This window comes from Galleria mellonella, unplaced genomic scaffold, assembly GCF_026898425.1.
Source record: "Galleria mellonella isolate WM207_F2 unplaced genomic scaffold, CSIRO_AGI_GalMel_v1 utg63, whole genome shotgun sequence".
NCBI lineage: Eukaryota > Metazoa > Arthropoda > Insecta > Lepidoptera > Pyralidae > Galleria > Galleria mellonella.
In genome coordinates this window covers 13,437,982-13,461,165 of record NW_026442130.1, presented here as the reverse complement: position 1 = coordinate 13,461,165, position 23,184 = coordinate 13,437,982, and the positions used below count along the sequence as shown (strand labels likewise).

Genomic DNA, 23,184 nt, shown 5'->3' with positions numbered 1-23,184 from the left:
TACTAAAGGATTGTCACGTCAAGTTTAATAATATTTGAAAAAGTGGTTGAGAAATTTTCTGTTTAGTGTAATTGTTACAGGTATTACAATGTATTTTGAAAAGTCAATGACGCTGTTCAAACTGTGGGCCATTACCACTTCCCATTACGTGGCCATGGGTTTTATTGCTATTCCAATGTGCTTTTAAGTAGAAAAATACTCCGTGTTTTTAAATTGGTTAAAAAAGAAAATAAGAATAAGGCAATAACGAAAAGAAACACGCGGAGCAGGCAATATAAAGTCGTTAAACATTTTTTTTTAATTATATCCACTTTCCAATCCAAAAATAAATGAAAGCTTTGTATGGTTTCTTTGTTGGAATAATCTCGCTTCGCCCTGAAGCTATATGAGTAAATTTAATTAAAAAACTTTTCAGAGAACATACAGCTAATAGCAGAGTTTTACGTGACTTGATATGTACTACCATCTTACCTATAATTTTTATACCATAACCTATACTACAAGGTGAACTTGAAACCATTAAAGTCTGCGGTTTTAAAGGAATTATCCCCCGCAAACGAATAAGCTCCCTGACGAGGTTTACTCTAGAAACTACATTATGGGGTTTTTCAAAAAGCGTACATTAAGGTCTCTTCAGGGTTAGCAACACGCACGTGACACCTCTAATGTTGCAAGCGTTCATAGGCTACAGTAACCGTTTACAATCAGACGGCTTATCTTGTTTGTTTGCCACCTTCGTGGTATAAAAAAGTCTTTTAAGGAATCTTCTCTTACTGAAAGTTAACCTTCTTCTCGTATAAACATAAAGTGAGAAATGACAAATATATTAAACCGGAAGTTTAAGTTAGCAGTTATTAGTAAATAAAACCTAAAAAAGATGATCAATTGACTTCAATTTCTTTCCATTTAATAACGTTCAATGCTGTATTATCAAGTACTTCGTATATTATTATAATTATTATAACAAAAGCATGAAGCCGCGACCGAGAATGGGCATGTCAGTCACAGATATTCCATTATGTCGATGAATGAGCCTGCAAGGAAATGGTTTGCACATCAAATACCAGGAAGTGCCTTGTATTCAATAATATAATCTTACAAGCCCTCATTACGCTGTTACAGTTTTGGTTCATGTACGACATTTACCAATTAACTTTGACCGAATCTGACATTACTGCTAATCCAAGTAACAGAGGAATAGAATTGCCATTAAAATTGTAATTAGTAAGTGTAAGGAGATAATAGTTAAAACAATATTTTTAATCACTTTTTCTGTCAAAAATTACTATACTAGGTTAGATATGGTCACACTTAAAAATCTAATTTAAAATATGGTGCATATTTTACCTTGATAGGCTATCTAGCAATGGTCTATTCCACTAGTTTTCCTACCTATTTATAGTTATGAAGACAAACGAACAGATGGTCCACCTGATGGACAGCGATTACTGTCGCTTCTAAACACTTACAACATGAAGAGAACTGCTTATGTGTTATTGACTTTTTAAATGTTTGTAAGCACGTTTTTTTAATGCCCAATCATCATTCATCAAAATTTAAGTAAGGAGAGATCTATAAGGAGAGATTTGCCAGTATTTGCCACGCTTGGTAAGGATGTTGGCAACCGCAGTTAGGCTTTTAGGGATATTTTAAGATGGTCGCTGCTGCCGTTATTATCATCTGCCATTAAGATCCCTTAGTCGCCTCTTATGACAACCACGGAGAAGGAAGGGGTGGCCCATTCTATATCGGGACTACACGACCAATGCCCATTTTCATATTACAATGGGAAGATTCTTTTCGTTAAAGTCGCGGACAATAGCTAGTCTTTAATATACGGATATCAAAATTATGCCTCATCATCCTGAGCTACTTACTTCTAATTATGTTCTTTCCGTTGTTTCTTGAAAACCTCCATTCGGAATCTCATCAGGCGACAAAAATGTCCAGTGACAGAACAATAAATTTTAATCAAGACCCAAATTGCTTCGGCAATCGGCCCTCTTTTGTTTTTCCTTCAGCTCGACCATTAGTCTTCAGATTCTCTAACACAATTCTCGAAGCGAATTTTAATATCTTACTCTTGTGAGAGACTTAATTAAATGTGCCCTCCGCTTACATTTGTTCCCGTTTAAAATTAATATTCTTTAAGTTTGTTAGAGTTTGTATTGGGTTTCTGTTTTTCATTGACTTCCAAAGGTATTAGATTCTCAATTCGTCAATTTTTTTTTGGTTATGTTACTAGATTACGTTCCCAGTTCTGAACTATCTTTGACACATTAAATTTAATGTCCTCTTTCGCGGAAGGCATTTTTTTTTAATACGACCCCGGGTTTGATTCTCAGATTTGGCAATTTGCCACATAATCATACTAATCTCCTCAGTTTAAAAATATTCTATATTTAGTTTTTAGCAATTAAAATTATCAATTTTCATAGCATAGCCAGAATTGCTTGTATTTAATGTTTTAATCTAATGTGGTGTCTACGAAATATCTCGTTCTTCAACAGTATGTTTTATGATGACTGATATCACAGGATTTTCTTTTTCTATTAAACAAAAGATTTTTTTATTTTACAGTACTTTGATTTGAAAAAGAAGATTTGATATTAGGTTGTATGTTGTTTTTTTTAATTTGGCACATCATAACCACGGCAGTTGTACACCGATTTGGAAATTTACTTTTTTATCTGAAAGGACATACATACGGATTGGTCTCGTTGAAATTTTATTAAAATCGATTCAGTAGTTCAGTTATAAATGTAAATAATTCTTTTTGTCACAACTGTAGTCGGTTTTTTTGTGTAAAAACAATTTAATTATTAAAACAAATAAATTTACAATTGTAAATTTCTGTTAATAATATACACAGTCTTCAAATGGTCTTTATCCTTGAAAAATGTATTTAATAAATGAATTCAATGAGTTAATTTGAATGACATTTCGTAATAAAATTCTAACCTCTCCGGCTAACTTTTGCAAGGAAACTCAGTAAATGGACTTTTGACCTTTGCAATTTGAATTACAGTATTAAACGAATTTGAAATCATTAAGGAATCTCCAGCGGTAAAATCGAACATTTTTCTAAAAAAATATGAAAAAATTTTGGAGAATATATAGCCCCTCTTAATAACATAATATACACACACCAGAGGGAGACTTTGTACAAAAGTCGTTTGCTTGGGTACCTCTGTCCCATTCGTGTTTCTACCGTGAAACAATTGTGTTTGCATGGCTGTGTTTCGGTTTGAAGGGTGGGATATGGCGTGAATTTACAGGGTACAGAGGAATAATGCTTGAGGCCTCAGGAATAGCAACGCATGGGGGGTATCATGGACGAAACAGTATACTCTGTTATGTTCATGGTACTGCTCATGTGTATAGGCGATGGTTACCACTTTATATATAATATGGATTATAATATGGGTATAATATGGATTATAAACTATGATATAATATGAAATTGGTCGTGTGGTCCCGGCATAGAATGGACAACCCCTTCCTTTTCCGTGGGTGTCGTAAAAGGCGATTAAGTGAAGGCGAGGGATGGACAGTAGCATCTCTATTAAAAAATCTCTAAAACTTAAATTCAGTTGCCAATTCGTCTACCAAGCATGGCAACTATTGGCAATACATAAAAGCTGATATGATGATGACGATGATAGTATGGATTCTCAAATTTTTATACCTTTTTTGAGTTGTATATTTTTTGGAAAAGTATTTTCTTTTCTCTGGAAGAATATTCCCTAAAAATATATATATTCCGTTGATTACCACTTCATTCTGTAGACAGATGTCACATTATGCATATATTAGATTATTTTATACACACAAGTGAGGAATTGAAAAAAAAAACCTTGTACGAACAAATCTAAAGAAATGTCCGCCATTTTCTCAAATGGAGCTCCATTCTGTCTTACTGCTCTATAAAAACACTCAAGATTATAATATTGAAGTGTGTATACAGACCAGTAACGACTTTATTGCATGCGCGTGTTCGCGAGTCGCATGCGCGTGTTCACGGGCGTTAGATGTGTTTTTTGATACGCGAAATACTTCCGCAAAAATGTCGTGTACTGTGAAATGTGCTACCTGTAATATTGTAATTGATGAGCTTCTGTCTTACATACAGAACAAAATATCGATAGCTGATGAAGAAAGCTTAGTAAAAATCTGTGCATCATCGTTTACAAGTGAACAAGTTCAAAAGTCACATACGTTACTATTTGAATCAGTGTCTTCAGAGTTACGAAGAATCGCACGTAAAGGAAAAGGAAAGGGGGATCGTCTGTTGTACGACATACTCAGCTTCTTCAAAGTCACTGATCCTGATATGCTGCCTATATTTGTTGCTCGTGACCTTGAAAAACTGCCACCTATCACCTGGGATCATTTGGACGTATCTAAAGTCCTGAAAGACCTATTGATAGTACAGTCTGAAATTAAAACAATTAAATCATCGTATGCAACTGTTAAGCAGCTAGAAGAAGTTAAAAAGGAGTGCTATAATTTAAAAACCGTTTCGCCACCATTCTCTGCCGCTAAGATTAACATAAAAAGAGGTGCTTATCGTGACAGCGGCCCTATAGCTTTATCGGTTATGGATGAGTCTACTATAAGTAATCATGAAGATGAATCCAGTGGTGAAATGTCTTCTACACGGGATAATAATTTACATTATAGAAATATAAATATAAACACAAATTATCCGGAGGGTAGTAGTGATACACTTATCGATGCAACGTTCCATCAAACGTTTGAAACTGAAAATAGCCGTGTAACCGACAATACGAAACGCGATGAGTCATTGTTGACATGTAACCGGCAGTCCACGCAGCGAACGGTCGGCAAAGTAGGTACAACACTTGTTGAATCTTATGCAGGTGCCGTAAGGTCTAATAATGAATGGACAATCGTCGAGAAGAAAAGAAAAAAAAATAGACGCATTGAAGGAAAATTAGGGACAGTTGTAATCGGAACAGATGAGATGTTTAGAGCTGCTGAGAGAAAAATACCACTGTTTATTACTAATGTGCATAAAAATACGTCAGAATCAGATATCGTTCGATACATTTGTAAGATGACACAAGAAACAGTAGCATTAGAGAAAATATCCATTAAGCGTCAATGTGATTACAATGCATTCAAATTCTTTGTAGCACAAAACAAAGTCTCGTTGTTTTTGGATGAGAATATATGGCCAGAAGGGATAATTTTTCGACGGTTTATTAATTTTAAACTAAAAAAATCGACTGGAAACGCACATATTTCCATTGACGGCATTACACACCAAAATTATGGATAGTGGGATCTACAACTTTGTTACCTTCAATTGTAAGAATGTGAAGCGCTCTGTAGAAGGGATACGGGAATTATGTAAAAGATCGGATATCATAGCCCTGCAAGAAACGTGGTTATTGCCGAGTGACCTATCATATTTGTGCAGCATAGATTGCGAGTTTACATCTACGGGAACGTCGGCGATCGATACAACGGAGGGAATACTGCGCGGGCGACCGCACGGTGGTGTCGCGATCCTCTGGCGGCACAGTGTATTTTCCAATGTTGTAGTAGTGCCATGTGATAATCCCCGCATATGTGCGATAAGAATAATGTTAAAAGGGCGGTCAATCCTAGTGATGAGTGTCTACATGCCTACCGATATGTCTACAAACTTAGTGGAATTTACGGACATTCTCGGCTCGGTAAGTGCAATCATAGACAGTAATAATGTGGATTGTGTTTATATTATGGGCGATTTCAATGCTCATCCCACAGAATCATTCTTTAAGGAATTATCTATATTTTGTGAGGAACAGGAATGGACTTGTATAGATATAGAAATGTTGAAGGGTTCATCGAACTGTTTTACGTTTGTGAGTGAAGCTCATGGGTCGCAGCGGTGGCTAGATCATTGTATAGTATCGAAAGCGGCTGTGTCCTCTGTACGTAGAGTGCACATACAATATGACATACTCTGGTCAGACCATTTTCCGCTGATTCTTGAGTGTAATTTAGACGTAGTTCCACCTAAGATAGAAGAAGTAAAATGTGAACGTAACAATGTTTTGTGGGGTGACAGAGGCATAGAACAAATCGACTCATATTATAATGAGTGTCATTCTCATTTCAAACTTCTTAAGTTTCCATCCGAGTTCCATAACTGTGCCGATCAGACTTGTAATGTTATACAACATAGACAGGTCATTGATAAGTTGTATAATGATATAATAAATGTACTAAAGAGAGCGGCTGTAGCTAGTAGAAATAACACACATTGTAAGCGTAAGAAAAAGAAAATTGTAATAGGTTGGAATAAACATGTTAATGAGGCACACAGGAATGCCAGGCAGAAATTTCATGTTTGGTGTGATTATGGTAAACCTAGAGTTGGCTCCATCTATAATGATATGTGTGAGGCTAGAAGATACTTTAAGAAACGTCTAAAGTGGTGTCAAGACCACGAAGAACAAATAAAGATGGATATTCTAGCTTCACATCATTCTAATAATGACTTTCGGTCTTTTTGGAAGGCTACGAGGAAGCTTAGTACAAAGTCTGCCCTTCCTGTGTCTATTGAAGGCGTAAGTAATGCCGAGAACATAGCTGATCTTTTTAAGGATCATTTTACTGTTAAATCCCCTTTGGGGCCATCGCGTGCGGAGTTGAATGTTGAGACTGGACGTGTGGTGGAAATTAGATGTACTGCTAGTGAAGTAGATCGAATTATAAAATCTATGAGTGGAGGTAAATCTCCAGGACACGACAGTCTCAGTATTGAACATCTAAAACATGCTGGGCCACACTTGGCGAGACTGTTGGCAATGCTCTTTAACTTTTGTATAAGTCACTCGTACATGCCGGAGGAGATGATTAGAACAGTGGTGATACCTGTAGTTAAGAATAAAATTTCTGATATAACAGACAAAAATAATTATAGGCCAATCTCCTTAGCTACTGTTGTCTCAAAGGTGTTTGATAGCATGCTTAACTCTCGACTGACTCAGCATATAAAACTTCATGACAACCAGTTTGGCTTTCAAACTGGACTGTCAACTGAAAGCGCTGTTCTTTGTGTTAAGCATGCTATTAGATACTATACAAATCGAAAAACGCCAGTCCATGCATGCTTCCTCGACCTGTCGAGAGCTTTTGATCTGGTTTCTTATGACATCTTGTGGAAAAAGCTCGAAAATTTTCAATTACCATCAGAGCTCATAAATATCTGCAAATATTGGTATGGAAATCAGCTCAACAGCGTGCGATGGGCGGGGACTATGTCGCAGTCATACAGATTGGAGTGTGGTGTGAGGCAAGGAGGGTTGTCTTCGCCGGTACTATTTAATCTGTATATTAATGATCTGATTGTTGCTTTGAGTGGTACCCGTGTCGGCTGTCACATAGACGGCATTAATGTTAATAATATAAGTTATGCTGATGACATGGTGCTGCTCAGCGCGTCGATATGTGGGCTTAAAAAACTCGTGGCTATTTGCGAGTCATATGCTGCATGCCACGGACTGATATACAATGCTGTGAAAAGTGTGGTCATGGTCTTTGAGAGCAGAGGCAAAAACTCAATGGGCTTTCCAGATATTAAACTTAAGGGTATAGCGCTGAAGAGGGTGTATAAATTTAAATATTTAGGACATCAATTGGCCTCGGATCTCAAAGATGATGATGACATTGAACGGGAGCGGAGGGCGCTGGCGGTGAGGGCGAATATGATAGCACGCAGGTTTGCGCGGTGCTCTAGACAAGTTAAAATTACGTTATTTAGATCACATTGCACATCTTTCTATGCATGCAACCTGTGGGCTGTATATACTCAAAAATCCTACAGCGACCTCCGTATCCAATATAATAACGCGTTCAGGGTGTTGATGGGGCTGCCACGATTCTGCAGCGCGTCAGGGATGTTCGCTGAGCATCGTGTAGATTGTTTTTATGCCACGATGCGAAAAAGGTGTGCGTCTCTGGTGCGCAGAGTACGTGCCAGCACCAACAGCATCCTGAGTATGATAGCAAGCAGGCTGGACTGTGTGTACGTTAATCACTGCTGCGCAATTTCCAATGGAATTGTGCAGCGGTGATTATCTGTATACTACTTAATATATTGTATGTGTGTATGTGTGTGTATGTGTATTGTGTATGTAAATTTACTAACATTAGTTTTTAAGAATATTGTTACTAATAAATATTTAATGGACCAAAAAGTCTGAAATAAAAATTATTATTATTATTATTATTATTGCAGTAAACGTAAGGTCCAAATTCGTTAAGCAATGCATGATTTTTTGTTGTCATAACCAGGGTGTTTCCAAATGACCATTATATATCCCCCGTTATGAAATGGAGGTAAGTCAAAAGGTATATGTTTTTGGTTTTTATTCTTTAGCATTACATGTTATAATAAATTTATGAATAGAGACTTACCATACTTTGGGTGCATTTGGATAATGAAATAACCTGTAAATAAAAAAAAAGACTGTTAAATATTGTACAACTTTACATAGCTCTATTTATGTATTAGAATGGCAAACAAGCTGACGGCCCACCTGATGGAAAGTGGTAACTGTCGCCTACAGACATGAGCAGTATCATGGAAATAACATATTGAAATCCTTTATATAGCGGTGAATGGCAACTGATGGTGTATCTTTCGTCCTCTTACTTACTAACTATATTTGCATAAAAAGAAAGGAGACAACCACATGATTTACAATTTTTATTTTATCATTCCTTCTATGTAATTCCTTGTTCTTTTAGCTATGGAATAGTGCAATTGTCTTTCTAATCTTTGAAACTACTCAATAAACTGAAAGCATTGAAGTCCAATAGGTCTTTATTTGACGTATTGTACCAGATGGCAATGAAGCTAAAATGTTTTTCATTATCTGACAGCCGCTGGTAGAAAATAGAACTAAAATAAAAATTGCAATCCTATTCATCCGTCTAGACTCTAGACAAATATATGACATTTTTTAGACATACATATTTACTTATCTGCAATAGTAAGCAGGGGTCATCGTTTCATTAATCTGTCTGTGATGAACAGGGTAAGCAAAGTCAGGCTTACTTTTGGATGGGTAACCGTCAAGTTTTAAATAGCTGGTTATTCTTTTAATTCATATATAAAATTTTTATAATACTAAAAAAAACTAACAAGCTAATGACGCATCTGATGGAAAATGGTAACTGTCGCCTACAGACATGAGCTATTGGCGACGTACAATGGTTCTACCTCTTCCTTTCCCGTTGGTAACAGTAAAGGAACTAAGGAAATTTAATGTTTAAGAAATGGGTTGAGTCTCTCTTAAAAAAATCACCAAACGCCTAACTGCGGTTTCCAATCCACCTGGCAAGCGTGGCAAACTACTGGGAAAACCAACGTAGATATACGGATGATGAAGATCTTGATATTTGAGCCAAGTTACACTCTTCTTTTCATTTAAGAGTTTCCTCTTGTCAGTGCAACTAATTCATGCATCTTCCTCCAGCCAACTCTATCCCAGGCCATATCCTTTATCTCCCTATACGACATGACACCTAGTGTTTCCTTTACCTGTCCCATGTAGTTATTCCTCGGTCTTCCTCATCCTCTTTTGCTCTCTATCTTTCCTTTTACAAGTTACACTGGCTTTTTTAAATATAAAAAATGCAAAAATTCTAAAAGTTACACTGTGATTGATGGATGTTTACTTATTCATGGTACGAGTAGTTATGTGGTCAATATAAACAAAATATGCCAAGAATCGCTCATTTTGTATGTCAAATTTTATGACATTGTATTGTACAGTATTTTTTTTTATACAACTTAGAATGGCAAACAAGCTGACGGCCCACCTGATGGAATGTGGTAACCGTCGCCTATAGACATGAGCAGTACCATGGATATAACAGAGTATACTGTTTCGCCCATGACACCCCTCATGCGTTGCCATTCCTGAGGACTCAGGTGTTATTCCTCTGTACCCTGTAAATTCACGTCATATACCACCCTTCAAACCGAAACACAGCGATGCAAACACAACTGCTTCACGGTAAAAACACGAATGGGAGCTAGGTACCCAAGCAATCGACTTTTATAAAAAGTCTCCCTCTGGTAAAATTTTCTAATAGTTCTAAATAAATTAATATTGAAAAACTTTATAAGACTTTAACCACAAGAAATGATTTTGGTGCCAAAATCCAGCTTAAATGTTTAAAATTCATGTTTAGTTAAGTCATACTTTAAAAGTTGTTCGTCTATCTATTCTGAGGTTTGTCTTACGTTAATCTTTGTAGAACTTTAAAAATATCAAATTAAATGTGCACTTAATTGATGAGTACGCAGAAAGGGAAACATTAAACACTGGAAAAAAATCTAATATAGGTATCATTATAAAATGCAGTAAACATTTTTAAAGTTAATTTTAAACTTTTTCTATATACTAACTTTTAGACTATATCTGTGCCTCTAGTGAGAAAGGGTTATAGCCTTTTTCTTTTTTAGGCTACTTTAAATAAGCAAATTTTTCTCTTTCGAATGGTATAAGAATCGTAACGATATCTTTAAAAACAATAGAGATAGTAAACATGTAAAAGGCTACAATTAACAAAATATTTGTGGTAAAAAAGTCATAATTAGAAATAAAACTACAATATTTTACAAAAATAGTGCCAAAAATGACAAGATACTTAGAACCACCCTTTAAATATGAATTTATTTTTGTGTAAAATGAATCAGTTCGATTTGAACCCTTTTACACCCTTTAATAGCAATTATTTTTTTATAGCGTAAAATACACAACATTGTTTTTCTTCAATACTTCAATAAAATAGTTTTAATTCAACTTAAAACTATTTTTACATGATAATTTTAATATTTTTGTTAAGTGTGATTAGGTATAATAGAATTATTTTTAAAACTATAGGTTTTACACAAAAACCGACAATTTCATAAGAAAGAGGAGAAAAAATTACTATAAATGCAATCATTGACTTGTTCAATTAGCAAATAATAAAAGCAGCAGAATTCTTTTTCTATATTTAAAATAGTTTTTTGGCTCTCCTGAAAAGTGGACATTTTGAATTGAACCTTTTCTCACTAGAGGCACAGATATATATAATAGGAAGAGATACGAGTACTACTAGAGTTTTACTAGAGTACTAGAGACTACAGCATGGCGTTCTTCAAAAAAAGGGGTAAAGAGGTTTCTTCAGGGGTGTTCCCCTGGTATTGCAGACGTTCACAGTCTACGGTAACCGCTTACCATCAAGTGAGCAGCATGCTTGTTTGCCACCTCAATGGTATAAAAAAATTGACTCACAATAGTCTGTATTAAACATTTTATAATATTTAAAAAAGAATTTTAACTATAATATTTTAAATTCACTTAGAAATTTGCTATTTTCAATCATAAGAATGTTTTACGGTGATAAGTTTTTTGCTAATTCAATCGAAAGTCGGCAGACTTGATAAAGTCACTAAAAACGAGACAGCCGAACTTTCTAAGTCAAATAACTTAGCCAATTGAATATTATTGCTTGCTAATGTAGTTATATATACTTTCAGAGGTCTTATGGACTCTGACTTATAAATAATAATAATTATATTTTAAGGTTTAATATATTTTTTTCTACACTTTAAGATAATTAATTATAATACATTTTATAATTAATTTAATAATTAGAATAAATTGGCCGTTTGTCCCCAGAATGGACCAGCACCGAACGGTGTGTTATAAGAGGTAACTAAGGGAACTAAAAGGTCAAAAGATGGGTAGCAGCGTCCCTCTCAAAACATCACCAAAGCCTAAAGAATTATTATTAATGTGAACTACCAGTCCTATTGCTAGCAATATACGCTATCAACTCGACGTCCACGTGGTCCTCCTGGAAACCATCCTGTTAAATTTCTGGTGTATTTTTTTTTTATTGGTGAATATGGTATGGTATCCCCGCCTGCGCTAACGGGATACGCTGGCGGAGCACCAGTGAGGGATGATAGGTGAGAATGAAAACAGGCTAGTTAGCCCATCATGATGAATTCATCAGGAATTAACCATGATAGTTTCCAGGGGGAACCGCGAGGAGGACGACCTGGTTGGGTATATTGCTGGCAATGGGATTCCAGTCTCCATTACTAACAATCCCATTCCCTCTCCTGGTGTATTCATCATATCGAACTAACTAGCTTGTCTTTTCATCTTCACCTATCATCCCTCACTGGTACCCTGCCAGCGTATACCGTTAGCGTAGGCACCCATATCCCACCCTTCAAACCGAAACACAGCCATACAAACACAACTGCTTCACGGTTGAAAAACGAATGAGACAGAGGTACCCATGCAATCGACTTTTGTACAAAGTCTCCCTCTGGTGATCTCTGTAGATTTATTATTTCTCAAGACTTATACGCATTAATAAAAGTAATGCTAAGCTAAAAATAAGTAAGATGATACTGCTTACTTACAATAATAAGTTATATAAAATATTACTTTACAAATTAGATCTGACTGAGATATAAATAGACTAGAAATATTCAGAAGCAAAATTATAATTTATGTAATACAATATGGCTCGTTAAAGATTCATTATTTTGTCAGCCTTTAACTTGTTTTGGTTTTGGTTTTGGTTTTGTCATTAGTTGCCACGCTTGGCAGACGGATTGGCAACCACAGTCAGGCTCAGATGTTTCAAGAGGGACTGCTGCCCATCTCTCGCCATCCCTTAGTCGTCTCTTACGACGGAAAAGGACGTGGAAAGGAAGTGGCGGCCTATTCTATACTGGGTCACCACACAGTCAAGATTACTACGGATTATTATTATTTAAAAGCATGTGACGAGACCCTGTGACGCAAAGCGTAGTACGCTCCCTCAATGAAACTTCGAAATGAAGTAGTAAAATGTAACAGATCCATTATCCATTATGGGTGCCTTAACTGGACATATGCCAATAAGGCAAGATGGGTCTATCTTCGGACACACTGTGCAGACTGTGCGGGGAGAACTCGGAATCCATGGAACACTTGATGTGCAACTGCGATTCGTTGGCAAGTATGCGAATGAGTCTACTGGGAACGGCTTATCGAGAACCAGGGGACTACAGATATCTTAAACCGCGGGATATCGTTAAGGTAACGCATAGGATCTATGAAATGATGGTATAAGGCAAGGGGAAGCACAAAAGATCCCGATGGGTCGACGTGCAACAGCTTAGCTGACCCCATATGCGAATATAAGATAAGATAAGATAACAGATCCATTTCTAGCAATATTCCGTAAAGGTCGACCTCCACGCGGTTTCCCCTAGAAACCATAGTGGTTAATTTTTGATGAATTCTTGGCGATGGGCCAACTGACTTGCTCCATTATCCCTTAGGCTGAGTTACCATTCCATTTTCATCGATTAAAAAAAAATAATTCATAACGTTTCTGTCATACATATATACATAGACTAGTTTAATAACATTCACTCTATCCCATTGTTTTATGCATTATATAAGCGCTTATATGCAGACTGGCCGGCCCGCCAGTGTACGCACATCGAGCTGTGCAAAAAATTGTATATGTATTATTAACATCTGCATGTATTTATATGCATGTTTTACAAATAGATAATCTTGAATCAGTCGTGATTAAGACTTGATACTGAGCCTACCCATATCGCTACCACTACTACCTACCTACTTTCTTTTTTAATGAATAAAAATGAAATTAATGCCCCGCCTGCGCTATCGATATAGGCTGGTGGAAAACCAGTAAAAGGTGATCGGTGAGAATGAAAGCAAGTCAGTTTTTTTTTGATGGGTGAAAATGGTATGGTATCCCCGCCTGCACTTACGGGATACGCTGGCGGAGCACCAGTGAAGGGTGATAGATGAGAATAAAAACAGGCCAGTTAGCCCATCATGATGAATTCGTCAGGAATTAACCATGATAGTTTCTAGGAAGAAGCGCGAGGAGGTCGACCTGGTTGGGTATATTGCTAGCAATGGGATTCTCAGTCTCCATTACTAACAATCCTTTTCCCCCTAAGCAGGTCAGTTAGTCCATCATGACTGCTTACGCTTTATTGTGCTGTATATTATCTGTGCTTTTTTTCTTCTACTAATCTACTCTTTCTATTATTTGTGTAGAATAATTTTTTTTTATACAACTTAGAATGGCAAACAAGCTGACGGTCCACCTGATGGAAAGTGGTATCTGTCGCCTATAGACATGAGCAGTACCATGGACATAACATAGTGTACTGTTTCGCCCATGATACCCCTCATGCGTTGCCATTTCTGAGGACTCCAGTGTTTTTCCTTTGTACCCTGTAAATTCACGCCATATCCTACCCTTAAACCGAAACACAGCCATGCAAACACAACTGCTTCACGGTTGAAACACGAATGGGACAGAGGTACCCAAGCAATCGACTTTTGTACAAAGTCCCCCTAAAAGAGTATGTTGAGTACAACTATAATTGGATTGCAAACTTATAATGCTATTGTTGTATTCTATTGTCAAAAGCTTTGTTTGTAACCTGTTGTTATACCACAAAAATAAATAAATATCTAAATTATTTTCATACCAATAATAATAAAAATGTAATCCGCCATCTTGTAGCTCGGTCATAGCCAGCAAGTACGACCTCTGTCCAACTTCAGTGAACCCTTCAACTGTGCTTCCAACTGCGAGTCCCCAGAAAGGCCAACGCCCTCGAAACATAGAAGGAAGTGTTTTGTAAAATGCTTTCTGGGAACATCAACTTTTCTAAAGACTCGAAACCAAAAAGTTCACCGAAATTAGACGGATATCTCGCTTGTTGAAAACCATCTAACTGCGACTGTTTTGAAATAAAATATATTTTATTGTTAGCTATTATTAAAGCTTCCTGAGAAAAAAAAACTAAGTTATAATTTAATGTAATAACTATCGTGTAATTAGATCGAAAACGCTCGACTAGTTTCATAATCAATTCGTAATTCTTAGTCATGAGCGATTATATATATATATATATATATATATATATATATATATATATATATATATATATATATATATATAATTATTAGGATGAAAAATTATAAAAAACTACAATACTAGTTATACAATAAATAGATTTTTTTTACAACGCAGGGGGCAAACGAGCATGCGGCTCACCTGATGGTAAGTGACTACCGCCGTCCATGATCACCCACAGATTACAGTAATACTTTGGATTTGAAAGATTTGTACACTTATAATCTATACATATGCGCAATGATACATGCCATGCTGTTACTAAGCTGATTAAATTAAACTAAAGAATTTATACAAAGTGGATTTGAATTTGTTTAAGGTCGTGTTAACATCAATATTAATATTAGGCAATCGTGACAACTGACTATACTGTAACTGCATTCTGTTAATAGCTAAAAAATGGCCTAGATTTGTTCTGAAACGTTTTGTATTAAATAGAAGATATCTACTTGGCCTAGCCAATTTATATGGGATATTAAAATTTACCTGGCTTAGCAGAATAGAAGAATCAATGTGCCCATTCACTAGCTGTTAGTGTAATATGATGTTATCCGTGTGTCCTGCAGTTTTATCTGTATTTAAAGATATGCACAATTATACATCAATACGTTGAAATACAAACAGATTCCAGAAAACAATCAAGTTTAATGTTTTCGAGGGTAAAACAACATCAGCTCACGCGACGCGCATATACGAGTGGCATTATTAATAAAACGCTCGCAATTTATCACTGAAACGATTTCGTGCGGAGTTTATGACGGAAGCACTAGAACAGCGAATCCGGGAGTTTCGCATTAACATAAAACACTTTGATGTAAAGTACACTTCGTTTGGGAGACAGTGCTGTATGCATAACAGTGTTTCATTGCTTTTGTGTCGATCCCGTACGATTTACAGAATAGCGCACCGCGCGGATATTGGATGAATTTTAATGTAATTTATCATACACATGCAATCATGTTTTTGTACTTCCTTCGTGTTTGTTGTGATTGTATGTATTTTTAACCGGCTTCAAAGAATAAGGGGTTTACAATATGGCTGTAATATTTTATGTTTCTTCTACACTAATATTATAAAGAGGAAAGATTTGTATTTTTGTGTGTATGTATGTTTGTAATGAATAAATTTAAAAACTACTTAGCTGATTTCAAAAATTCTTTCAACATTAGAAAGTTACATTCACCCTGAGTTACATAGGCTATATTTATTGCTAGAAAACATTAGGGATCCTTACTAAAACTTTAGTAACGTAACTCAAGGTGTATAAAATATATTTCGTCGCGTGCGCTGCAGAAACTGTTGGTGATAGAACAAAAGCATGTTCTACAATATTGAAGAAAATATCAATAACTACAAAAAACTTCTGGACACTATATGTCCAACTATTATCGTTATGTCACAATAACCACTTTTTAAAATGTTGTAAAAATGTCCACCCGTGCGAAGCCGAGACGGGCCATTAGTACCTCATAATACCGTCAGGTGTAAACCGATTGGAAAATATATATATATATATATATATATATATATATATATATATATATATATATTTACTACCCACCTCTACATCTTACTCGTATTCACTATTCCAAGTTACATATAGTATAAAGGAAGATGCCGCTGAAATTACTGGATACGGAGGTGTAACACCTTAATCCTTCGAAATGGAAACATATGAGGTATACTTCCATGTTATATCTATTTTCTGATATCCATGGTGTTTAAATAACACCTCTATTAGACGATACTTATCACTTTTTATTTAATTCACTGTATGTTTATTTTCATTTATAATTTTTACAATAAAAAATATAAATTTTCATTCGCTTTCCAACCCGCCTGCTAAGCATGCCAACTATGGTGGAACCCTGCAATGGGCGAGACTTATATTATGCAACTCAAAATGGCAAACAATCTAACGGCCCATCTGATGGAAAGTGGTAACCGTCACATATAGACATGAGCAATACCATGGACATAACAGAGTATACTGTTACCCCCAATGCGTTGCCATTCCTGAGGACTCAGGTGTATTACTCTGTACCCTGTAAATTCACTACTATATCCCACCATTAAAACCGAACCACAGCTAAGCAAATACAATTGCTTCACGATAGAAACACGAATAGGACAGAGATGCCCAAGCAAACGACTTTTGTACAAAGTTAATGAAAAAACCTAGAGTATCTACTCGAAACATAATTAATCTAAGTCGATATCGACAATTGAAAGCTCTGAGATTCATTAGTACGTCATCGAAAAAATTAATAAAAAAAATCCTCGAACCGTATAAATAATAACACAATACCAACAATGCTAGCTTTAAAAATTATTAAACGCAACCCATACGTGGAAACTAGGGAAAAGAGTACAAAACAATAGAGTCTTCCGCGCAGTTGGATAAAATAAAAAGTAACAGCATAGTCACAATTAAAAACAAAGTACATGGAAGAATATTAAAATCTGCACTGCATTATGTCTGGTACTCATTTCTCGAACGGGACAGCATCGTATTTCACGCTCGCTTCATTTTCTAGCGAAAAAATATAGAAAAAAAACCAATACAATACAATAATAACACAGCTGAAAGTAATTCGCATGTTTTACCATACATTAAAAATGCTGAGGAATAATTGCTTGCCATTCTCTAAATGCGACAAACACGGAGATAAATTTACATACGACTATGTACTCGTATGGTACGGTGGAATAGAATTTGCATTGTACTATTGTTTAAATAAAAATAAACATGTTTGGATTGTTTTTTAAATAAATTGTTACTTACTTCGTTTGCCATCTTTATAAACTTTCGCGTTTATAATATTTGGAAAGTTTAAATACCATCAGTTAATAAAGAAAATACATCTTGTAGGTACTTTTGATAGTAACTGTGTAGTCTGTCCCATTCGTGTTTCAACCGTGAAGCAGTTGTGTTTGCATGGCTGTGTTTCGGTTTGAAGGGTGGGATATGGCGTGAATTTACAGGGTACAGAGGAATAACACCTGAGTCCTCAGGAATAGCAACGGGGGTATCACGGGCGAAACAGTATACTCTGTTATGTCCATGGTACTGCTCATGTCTATATGCGACAGTTACCACTTTCCATCAGGTGGGCCGTCAGCTTGTTTGCCATTCTAAGTATTAAAAAAAAAAAGTTGAATTAACCTTCTAAGCAATTGCAACAAACAAAAAAACATTTCAGTGGTTATTTGATAAGAATTATTTCGTTCAATTCTGCTACCATTAGTAAGTGTGTGACTGTTAACGCTTGAAGATTAACCACCACAATTACTACCAGGATTTTCACAACCGTCCATATTAGCCATCAATCTCCGACTATCATTTTATTCACGCACATTTTGCGACATGTGTTCACCTCTAAACGAGGCTTCTGAAGCAAATTTTTAGATCGCTGCTCGGAGACGAGTTTTGACCATTTGGCACTCGAACTGCGAATAACGAACTAATAATAATGATAATACCGAACGCTTAAAAACAATTTATTAATTTTTTTTTATTATACTTTTTATACACCCTTCAAACCGAAACACAGCCATGCAAACAACTGCTTTACGGTAGAAACACGAATGGGACAGAGGTACCCAAGCAATCGACTTTTGTACAAAATCTCCCTCTCCCTAATACTTAATCACTAATGATGATCTAGTTTATACTTTTATTTTGATTATAAACAGGAAACATTGTTACTGTTATTCGTGCAATTCGAATTTACTCTATTCGAGAAAGTATACTAACTATAGATACAAATGGTAATAAAAAGTAGCACACGGAACCCTAAAACGTACGTTTAATTCCGATACATTAATTAGTCTGTGGAATAAACGATTTTTTAATCTGTTTATGTTTTTCCGATACGCCGTATTACGGCTGTTATATCGAATTGCAATTTTTATGTTATTTCTATCTTCGATATACAATAATATTGAGTAATATGTTTTCTGATCATATTTCCAAACGGAAATTTACATAAAGACTGTGTATTTGGAAAAAAAATATTATTAAAGCTGAGTTTATTACTGAGTTATTAAAATGAAGTAAAAACTCAGTTTACCTGATATTACAGATATACACGACTACCTCGCTAATTGTAAACCAATTTTCAAAATACTTTTTAAATTAGTAAATTTTACTGTTTTGTTTGATCTCGTATTAATTTATATTGCATTTTTTGCATATTTTTTCTAGCAAATTGCATTCCATTCACTTTATATCATATTTAAGAGCTGCACTCTTGTCGGTGGAGCTCTTGCCACGATTTTCAGCGAGTCTCTTCACCTCTTAATACGACACGATACCGACTTTTTCCTTGATCTGTTTGATGTAACTATATTTTGATCTCCCCTTTCCCCTCCTTTCTTCTATTTTACCTTCTATTATAATATTCACAAGTTCGTCGTGTCGTATCAAGTGTCCTAAAATTTTTTTTCTTCTGACCTCAATAGTTCTTATAATTTGTCTCTTTTCCTTAATCCTAAGTAGGACCTCCTCATTACTAATTCGATCTTTCCAACTAAGTATCTCCAACTTTCTCCAGCACCACTATTATACAGCAAATTGCATAGCAAAGAAAAATGGCAGATTTTTAGCTCACCTCCTACCATACTAGATTGAAAAGTAATATAGGAACTTTGATCGAAATTTATTCAGTGTTCAGATTCCATTGCAGCTTTTTTATGACACAATTTTATAAGTACATGGTACTGCAGCATCTATATAGACATAAGTCAATGGTATCACTCGATATTGTCATTCAATTTTCCAAAGCATCTCTTCCACCGTGCCCTAATTCTATGATACTTCTGACAATGCGCCGGTATTATCCTGTCACATGCAACTAGCGAGCGACTCTGCATGCACGCAATATGCTGTCTCCTGTATAGGACAATAATTTAGAAATGTAAATGTTTGCTAATTCTATTTTGGTGTACAATGAAATTGTTTTCATGCGGTAATTAAATTTCTTATGAATAAATGTTATTAGTATATGCATTTATGGTTTCCATATCAGCCGTTAATTGCTCACTGCTGAACATAGGCCTATGGGTATGGTATGGTATATAAGGTATGGGACTATTCAGTTCATTTAGTGGTCTCTTACGACACTCACGGGGAAGGAAGGGATGATCTATTCTATGCCAGGACTACAGGGCAAATTTGCATATAAGACTATATTAGTACTTCTGTCCCAACTGTGTTTCTACCACCATATAAGTTGGCTTACATTGGATCATCTTTCATCATTTCAGTCTGCACCTTTCCAATTCTGGACACTGTCAATCCACTTGTAATCATGGCAGGTGCTACATGCTCAAAATGTCTAGATAATTTCAGATAAATTATCATAGTTTACTTAAACAATCCCGTCAATTTCTGTCTTTTATTAAACATAGTACTTAAAAAAATTACCATTACAGAAAATATTCTTTTTAATATATAATACTCGTGTATATATGTAATGATTTGTGATTTATGTAAATATTTATTTTAACTTCTGTTTAGCACTACTACTGCCCACTCACTACTTCCTATGCCACTGCGTTAGGTTGACTGGAAGAAATCTCTTATAGAGATAAGTTCGCCTTTGCTAACTATGTTATTAACTTATTGTTGTTACTGTATGTTTTAGTACTATAAAGAATATATATAATATTTCAAGAAGGACATAAACAAATTTGACTTCACGCTTACGTCCCGTCCTTGATACGGTTCCTTAATAACTGTAAACGCATTATTGTGTTCATATACATACATAATCTTATATACACGCATGACTATTGTGTATTCTTCGTGCGTTAATGGCGTAGAATACAATGCGTATTCCAACAACCGCAGGATGTCGTAAGAAAACGATGCGAATAAGGGAACAAAGGGTAATACGCTAGTGAATTAGTAGGAAAACTTGCAATAATGACCTATCTTTACCAATAGAGTATTTAATTGTGTTACGTGTTTATACTATACTAGTATTCGCCCGCAGTTTCGTACATTTTACACAGTGTATTGAGGTAAAATATAGACCAGATTTTAAATAAACCCTTCTAGAATACAAGTGAGGAGATCGCATATAAATTAGTGCAATAGTTCCGCATGTTGCCGGAACAAACATGTAAATTAACAGAAAGTCAATTCCAAAATTTGAGGCCTATAAAATCAAAGACAGCTAAATCCAAGATTCAAATCTCTGATTGGCGGTCAAAACTCTTAGCCATATTTGCTTTATTTGATACCAATGTTAGTTCTTGAACTAAGTGAACCAGAATCATATTTCGATTCCATAAGTCATGACTGGCAGCACGCATTGGTTCAAGACCTTCGTGTTCAAACTCGAGGTGTTCCGGATGAGGAGATGTGGCCTAGTTTCTCGAACTTCATAGATCGTTGGGGTAACGTAAAGTTTTTGCATACGGGCGACCGCTTATATATTCGAAAACGCACAATGGGAATTTTATGAACTTACTGTGTTTGCTGTTCCGACGATTGTTCCGACTTCATCCGGAAGTCCTCTTCAAAGGGTATTTTTTCTTTTTTTTTTTTTTTATACAACTTAGAATGGCAAACAAGCTGACGGCCCACCTGATGGAAAGTGGTAACCGTCGCCTATAGACATGAGCAGTACTATGGATATAACAGAATATACTGTTTCGCCCATGATACCCCCCATGCGTTGCCATTCCTGAGGACTCAGATGTTATTCCTCTGTACCCAGTAAATTCACGCCATATCCCACCCTTCAAACCGAAACACAGCCATGCAAACACAACTGCTTCACGGTTGAAACACGAATGGGACAGAGGTACCCAAGCAATCGACTTTTGTACAAAGTCTCCCTCTGGGAAAGAACTACCAATACAAGTAGGTTTATAAAATTCCCCCTTGTGCGTGTGCATATATACGTCCATAAAAAATTGACATATGTTTTAAAAATAATATAACTGTTTTGTTTACCAGAGGGAGACTTTGTACAAAAGTCGATTGCTTGGGTACCTCTGTCCCATTCGTGTTTCAACCGTGAAGCAGCTGTGTTTGCATGGCTGTATTTCGGTTTGAAGGGTGGGATATGGCGTGAATTTACTGGGTACACAGCAATAACACCTGAGTCCTCAGGAATGGCAACGCATGGAGGGTATCATGGGCGAAACACTATACTCTGTTATGTCCATGGTACTGCTCATGTCTATACGCGACGATTACCACTTTCCATCAGGTGGGCCGTTAGCTTGTTTGCCATTCTAAGTTGTAAAAAAAAAGACTTCTATAGCTCTTGTATAAATTTTTATTTAATATCACCTTTATGTAGACATGTTCTATGGCCATGTGGTCCCGGCATAGAATAGACCTATACTTTTCCTGTGGGTATCGCAGAAGGCGATTAAGGGAACTTAATGATAAAGGGATGGGCAGCAGTGTTCGTATTAAAACATGTTTAAAAGTCTATCTGCGATTGCCAAGCATGGTAACTACTGACAGAACCCCCCTTATGGGGAAGGCTTATGTCCAGCAGTGGACTGTTAACGGCTGAAATGATGATGATGATAGACATCGTCTACAATTTTATTATATGTATAGATTATCTAATCATGCGTTACGGACTGATCTCAGTACATATAGACAGACGAAAATTGTATAAATTATTGTTTTATCAATTATGTCGTTTAACATTATTTTCTTAAATATCAGCAATGCACTCATATCGTTTAGTTGCTATCAATATACCTTATCAGGTCGACCTCCACGCGGTTCCCACTCGAAACCATCATGACTAATTTATTGTTGAAATCGTCACAATGGGCTAACTGACCTGCTTTTTCATCCTCGCCAATCATCCTTCACTGGTGTCCCGTCGGTGTATACCGATAGCACAGGCGAGGTTACAATTCTATTATCATCGATAAAAAAGTAAAACATCGTTTAGTATATATAATTTTATTATATATTTGTTATGCAACTTAAAATGGCAAGCAAACTAATATAATCTATATATATGTATGTATGTATGTATAGATTATCAAATTACGCAGTGCGGACTGTTCTCGCTGTTTGTGATGATGTCGGTGCAGGAGGGGGAGGGCTGTCGGTGGTGGGGGAGGGGTGGCAACAACACAAGCTTAATTATTCTTATGACAGAGGCTAATGCCGTTGCAGATGAGAGGGCGTATTAGGCCCTTTTC

At 36.0% G+C, this 23,184-nt stretch overlaps 3 protein-coding genes across 6 annotated transcripts in view; 2 read left to right on the top strand and 1 right to left on the bottom strand.

The window, feature by feature from the left end:
• LOC113521621 (zwei Ig domain protein zig-8-like) overlaps positions 1-23,184 on the bottom strand; it is a 253,051-nt gene that overhangs the window by 145,089 nt on the left and 84,778 nt on the right. For 3 of the 4 annotated variants that reach the window (XM_052899818.1, XM_052899819.1, XM_052899821.1), the window contains exon 3: positions 8,437-8,469. The exons of the other annotated variant lie outside the window; for it this stretch is intronic. The gene's annotated coding sequence lies outside the window, so the exon portion shown is untranslated. The remainder of the gene's footprint in view (positions 1-8,436; positions 8,470-23,184) is intronic. 4 annotated transcript variants of the gene reach the window in all.
• LOC128201801 (uncharacterized) lies at positions 4,017-5,305 on the top strand. Its single transcript, XM_052899816.1, has one exon. The coding sequence runs from the start codon at positions 4,067-4,069 to the stop codon at positions 5,303-5,305; it is 1,239 nt and encodes a 412-aa protein (XP_052755776.1). The 5' UTR covers positions 4,017-4,066.
• On the top strand, positions 5,298-8,226 carry LOC128201800 (uncharacterized). Its single transcript, XM_052899815.1, has one exon. The coding sequence runs from the start codon at positions 5,298-5,300 to the stop codon at positions 8,091-8,093; it is 2,796 nt and encodes a 931-aa protein (XP_052755775.1). The 3' UTR covers positions 8,094-8,226.

Excerpts from the sequence above, each read along its gene's own strand:
- LOC128201800 (XM_052899815.1), top strand. The coding sequence starts at position 5,298 with ATGGATAGTGGGATCTACAACTTTGTTACCTTCAATTGTAAGAATGTG.
- LOC128201801 (XM_052899816.1), top strand. The coding sequence starts at position 4,067 with ATGTCGTGTACTGTGAAATGTGCTACCTGTAATATTGTAATTGATGAG.